Raw genomic sequence first — 6375 nt, forward strand, 5'->3', positions numbered from 1 at the left:
TTTGAATGACTAATGAACATTTAATTTCACAAAGCTTGCAAACTTAGTCGGATCCAGTTGTGAGATCTTGTGAAGTGTGCATTTGTATCCTGCATGATCGCGTGTTCTCTGTGTGACGGTCGGTCTATGCGAGTTGAACGCGGACAGTAGGAGAGTTCAGCCTCACTGGAGATGCGCGATTGACAAACTTTAAACTCGTGATTTCAAATTATGCTGCGCTTTATGCATTTGCCCACTGCCATATTCATGTCTTTTCCACTGTGTGCTGTATGTAAAATGATTTTTTTGAAAAAAATCTTTGAGAAAAATTCATTCAAATTTTGAATGAAATTTGAAAAAATATGATTCCCAATGCACACAAACTTCCCAGAATACTGATTGCCCTGTTGGTTACAGTGTTTACTTCCTTTTTTATTATATTTTTATTAAATATTTATTTATTTGTGAAAAATACTTTGTCATCTAAAGTATAAGTATGTTTAACACATTTACTTTTTAATGCATTTTCAAATTATTTCAAATTTCTTAAACATTAATTAAAATAAATACAATTATATCGGCTTTATATTGGCCATCGGCCACCCTGCTTTCAAAGATATCGGCATCAGCTGTCAAAAAAACAATATCGGTCGACCACTAATCTCATGATATGACCCCTTGAAAAACATCATCTATCATTATACCAAATCCAAAATTATAAACTAAGCACTTCAACTTACATTCATAAAACTCTAGGCAGACTGCAGCCGCTGAGCCGGGTCTGGTGTACTGAATGGGCTTTTTTCCGAGGTTGTCTCTGGCGAAAACATTTCCCCCAAATTCAACCAAAAGCTCAATTAGTTCCAGATTTTTCACTTTGGCAGCATGATGCAGTGCAGTCTCGTGAAGTTTAGCAGCATTTACATTTGCACCTAAAAACAAGAAAAGAACGAAACTAAATAAATCAAAGAATACACAGACATCATAAGAAAAGTGCGCACATAAGTTTGTTTTTTAATATCTGATACAATGAAACAACAAGAGATTTATGTTCATTTTAAAATAGTGAGATTTGCAGTAACACTATTTTGTTAACATTAGTTAACTACATTAGTTAGCATGAACTAACACTGAACAATACTGCAGCATTTATTAATCTTTTTCATTACACATTTTTAGAATCCAATATTGTATCTGTTACCATTAGTTAATGCACTGTGAACTAACATAAACAATAACAAATATATTGCTCATTGTTAAATTATGTTAGCTAGTGCATTAACCAAATTGCAAATAAAAATAAAACACAAAGAAATGTAAATGCAGAAACTGACCTGCGTTGAGCAGAACTTTGACACAGTCGAGATGTTGTCTTGCACATGCCACATGCAGAGGAGTGCCGAAGTGACAGTCATGAGCTTCCATAAACGCACCTTCATCAATCATGAGCTGAACACATTTAGAGTTACCTGCCAGACAAAACGCATTAGATGTTTTTCTCTTATCAAATATCGCTATATGCGGAGTCATAAAAACAACTCAGATAGAGTGTAGCTGTACAACTCAGATATAGTGTAACTCTATCTACAATCTCAATTAGGAGTGTCAATGGTCCATTTGAGAGATAGGTGGTGGTAATGCAATTATAAGTCTGCGATCCGCCGTAAAGCAAGAAGAAGAAGACGCGTCACGCGCCGGCTGTTGAGAACGCGCTCAGGATAGCGCCTGACATTGTGGTGAATCAGAGGTAAAAAACTATATAAGTACTGTTCAGTTTCTTGCACAGACCGATCGTTTCGTGTCTTTACAGATCAATGTATCGTCACGAGCAACAGGGTTTAATTTGGTTTTGTTTGTGTATGTTTTTTTGACTCTCAAAGCCGTGATTCCCATCCACTGACATTATATGACTGACAGACTGCAACGGTTTGAGTTAAAAATCTCCGTTTGTGTTCTCCTGAAGAAACAAAGTCACCCACATCTTGGATGCCCTGGGGGTAAGCAGATAAACATCAAATTTTCATTTTTGGGTGAACTATCCCTTTAATCAGTGCATGATTAAAATAATCATAATGAATATATGTATTTTTTTATAATATATAGTCATATATTACTAGAATAATATAATGTTAAAGGTCCCATATTGTACACCTTTCTGGAGTTTTATTTGAGGTTTTGATGTCCTTAAGAATATATATTTGCGGTATAAGTACCAAAAACCATCTCAATATATTTTTACAGCTCCTTTCTCAGGAGCTCTGCTGAGAACAGGTCGATTTTGGTCTGTCTAATTAATATTCATGAGCCTCTCTTCTGATTGGCCTGTTGTTTTCTGAGTGACGCCCGGCCAGGCCAACCACAGGTAACTAGGGTCAGCGACGTCACAGCGCTAGCTGGAGGCAGCAAAACAAAGGGGAAACGGGATCAGTCCTTTAAAGGTACAATAAAATATTTACATTTTATATCGTTATATGTTACTATGGTTAAACATTATGCGTGAGACGAGGTGACTGACTTTTGGCTATTCGTTAATACATGCTTTTGTCAGTCGCGAGCTTGCCATCAGGACTTGTTGGTCTGAACCTAGGCCTACGCTATTTCTGTGCCACTAAATTGTTTCCAAACAGGTTTCCCACACACTCCTCCCATCTACCATGACCGCATCTTCCCAAAACTCGAAAGCGATTAAGCCAATGGCGTGAGTTTTGGGAAGATGCGGTCATGGACCACATTTACACGCATATAATTTTTCAATGAAAAACATGAATGAATAAAATGCTTCACAGCTTTTGGAAATTTCCTGTATGCCTGTAAACCAGCATTTTGCATGTGCTATTCTCTGGTGGAAATACTGGAGATTTTTTTATTTTTTATTTATTTGTAATAATTTAATCAATTCACTAATTCTACTTGACAACGGCACAGAAGAGTGTAGCAAACTGCACAATGTAGGTCAGGACTTTCACCAATTGTATGTTGCACTGATGTATGTTCATTTTAATGATAATTAAAAATAATCTGTGAAAAAAACAAAAAAACAAAAACAAAAAACAAAGGGGAAACGGGAGGCGGCCCATTCAAACCAGCGCAGGTTCGGCTACATAAGGAGCATAAAATATCATCTTGTTGTGATGTTGGGTGCCAGAATCGACATAATACATTTATTAATTGACAGGCCTAATAAACATACATAAATGAGCCTAGGTTAAATTTTAGATATAATAATAATAATAATAATAATACAAATATCTATTTCTTTTTAATGAGTTGACAGCCCTAATAAACATACATAAATGACTATACATTCAATTTTAGATATAATATTATATATTATTACAAATTATTATACATTATTATTATTATTATTTCTTTTAATCAGTTGACAGCCGTAATAAACATACATAAATGACTATAGATAAAATTGTATATATAATATTATATATTAATATAATAATAATAATTTCTTCAATCAACAGCCCTAATTAACATAAATAATCGACTCCATGTTACAGCAAGCATCAGGTCACTTACCGCCCATGCAGGCCTCATGGAGGGGTGAGAAGGTGAAGAGCGGAGGATTCACCATGGCTCCATGTTCTAACAGCAACTTCACACACTCCAGACTACCAGCAGCACAGGCGTCACACAACGGAGTGCTGCTGTCAATGTTACGAGCATCAACCTGTTAACAATGACAGCAGTATTAACAACCGATGCACTGACAGATTCATGATGCCTGCAGTGTGGAGAACAGCCTTACATGAGCTCCAGCATCCAGAAGCAGCTTCACACACTGTGTTTGGCCCTGAATACAGGCCTCGTGGAGGGGTGTAATTGAGTCCACGGCCACAATGTTGACAGATGCTCCGTTCTCAATTAGTTTTTGGAGCTGCACAGCTCTGCCCTGAGCTGCGGCTTCATGCACTGCCGAACGATCGGTCCAGAACCCCAGACCATGTGCTGTGGGTAGAATGGAGAGACAGACAGAACTTCAAAACATAGCTTTAGATAGCTGTTATTGTAGATATAAATGATTTCCAAATGATGCATCAGTTACGTAAAGTGCAATTTATACATCATATATATATATATATATATATATATATATATATATAAAAAACAAAGGAATTTAATTCAGCTCAACACAACAACAAATGGGCAAGTTAGATGCTCTGTAAAAGTCTTGTTGTACTCCATTTAAAGAAGTGAAGGTGAATTACAGCATTCTGGGAAATCGAATTTAGGACATTTAACCATTTCAAACACATCATCAGTGTTTTTATAAGGGATGTAACAGTGTCATGTACCTGTCTGGTGTCTAAATTATCTTCTTATTTCATTGCACAGTAAAGGAACATTTCCAAAAGACACGAACAGGACAGTAAAAACTGACTCATCCATCTGTTGACTCAGGTCACACTGATCCAGGGCTTTAGGAACCTGCTAAGTGTCATTGGTGACTGATTCAAGGCCAAATGGCATGTGATCACACTACAGTTCTGGCAACAATATCTGTCATCGAGCCTTGCTCTAGGGCTAGGCAACTATATAAAAGCGTGTCATACAGTTACAGTGAACTCTGTCCTGCAGAGTCAAATGATTACCATACTGCTGGTTACTTGCAGTGTAACAAGTGTCATATAACAGGTCAGACATCTTACAATCTGCAGGTTACTTACCAATATCACCAAAAAGCGAAGGCCTTGTGCGCGTTATTTCAAATTCCATAATTTACTCCTATTTATAAGAGAATACAAGAGGAATATGTGCGTCATATCTAAACGGCATGAGTGCCAGCAGCCATAGTTTACAAACACTCGACCTGATTTCAGTTCAGTGGCGAATGATGCTGTAGTTGTAATAGATTAAGTCATGCAGGGGGCGCATTGTGGCTCAAAAAGACGAATTCTCGTTAAGCCGCAAATCTTTTTTTCGTCTTATTTTATACATTTGTCCATTAAAATCGTGATAGTTTAAAAAGGTTAATTTGAAAGACTGGTATCTAACATATATGTGAAGCCGCGCCAGCAGCTTCATCATTAGCGAATTATCAAACGTCTGTGTTTGGTCCATTTTCATCAGCGCTGAGAAAAGTAACATGTACCATGTGACAATGCGCGTCTACTTCGGCCATAATCTGAAGGATAATTTACCTCTGCATAATGTCATTCTTAAAATGTAACAGCAACTGAATTAGAAAAATTAAAATTATTTATTAAAACAGCATATTTATATTAACACCAAGCAGCTGATTGAGACCCATCGTGTCTTTTTTTTTATTGCATAACAAGAACAATAACAACATAGTATTATTAAATATTTGTTCAATCTTTTTATCTATTACATTTAAGTCTATTTATCTCTTTAAATCTATTTAACTTAATTTAATTCATCTATTTTATTTTAAATCTATTTAATTTAGTTAATTATATTTAATTAACATAGATGAAAACTTACAAAAAGTTCCAAAAAGAAAAGGATTCAAAAATTCTATACATCCGTTTCGCTTTTTTATTTCTTCCATCTTTTAGGCCGGGCCTCAATATAATGCTTAAGTTAAATTTTAAATAATATAATGTTAGGTTTATTATTATTCCATTTCTGTTTGTGTACATGGTATTTTCCATATATAATTATTAAGTTAATCAACAAATTTTGCTCCAAAATCTTATTTTTATATAACAAAAATATATCTTTACCAGACAGTCGAATCTTTAATTTTGTGAATTTGAATATTAGATATTCAATGTCAATCCAAAACGATTGGGTAAATACACATTCAAAAAATAAATGTTTTATGGATTCTTCTTCTGAATTACAAAAGACGCATGTAGTCTCCATGTCTCTAAAGAATCTTGAGACTACTTGTCTCACTGGATAAATCAAATGAATAACCTGATATGTAATTTCTTTAACTTTATTGGTGAGGCAGTATTTACTGGGTAAACTCCAGACTTCTTTCCATTCAATCTGATTAAAAATAAAAGTTCCAAAAAGGTTTGCATTTAGGCAATACTGTAGTTCTACATAATTTTTTTATATAAAAGTTATTAAAAATTTGTATCTATAATTTTCACACCATTAATACTTAACTGATCAATATATAAGGGAATAGGCTCAGAAGATATATTGCCTGATAAAAGTTGAATAAGGCCACTAGGAATGGCATCAAATACTACTGCAAACTCCTTAGCAGTTAGTTACAGGGATCTTATAATGATTCAGGAACTCACAGTAATTAAAGAGCTGTCCATTATTCTTAAATAACTGCCTCACCAACATTATACCATTGTTGTACCAATTTCAGTAAAATAAAGATTTTTTTTTTAACTTAATATATTTGTTGTTCCAAATCACAGAGTTGTGTGGAGAAAAGTTATGCTTAAAAATGAGCAT

The 6375-nt window shown here is 34.8% G+C and overlaps 1 protein-coding gene across 1 annotated transcript in view; it reads right to left on the reverse strand.

Annotated features, from left to right (window-relative positions):
- The window catches only part of LOC107734516 (ankyrin repeat and SOCS box protein 13-like), an 8712-nt gene extending 3907 nt beyond the window's left edge, over positions 1-4805 (reverse strand). Inside the window, exons 1-5 of the mRNA XM_016546488.1 lie at positions 4659-4805; positions 3740-3939; positions 3511-3661; positions 1314-1448; positions 720-911 (exon numbers count right to left, since the gene is read on the reverse strand). Of these exons, the coding sequence (XP_016401974.1) occupies positions 720-911; positions 1314-1448; positions 3511-3661; positions 3740-3939; positions 4659-4707 (727 nt within the window). The 5' untranslated portion in view covers positions 4708-4805. The remainder of the gene's footprint in view (positions 1-719; positions 912-1313; positions 1449-3510; positions 3662-3739; positions 3940-4658) is intronic.
- Positions 4806-6375: the final 1570 nt, after the last annotated feature.

This window comes from Sinocyclocheilus rhinocerous, unplaced genomic scaffold (genome assembly GCF_001515625.1).
Source record: "Sinocyclocheilus rhinocerous isolate Xijiao unplaced genomic scaffold, SAMN03320098_v1.1 scaffold99, whole genome shotgun sequence".
Lineage (NCBI taxonomy): Eukaryota > Metazoa > Chordata > Actinopteri > Cypriniformes > Cyprinidae > Sinocyclocheilus > Sinocyclocheilus rhinocerous.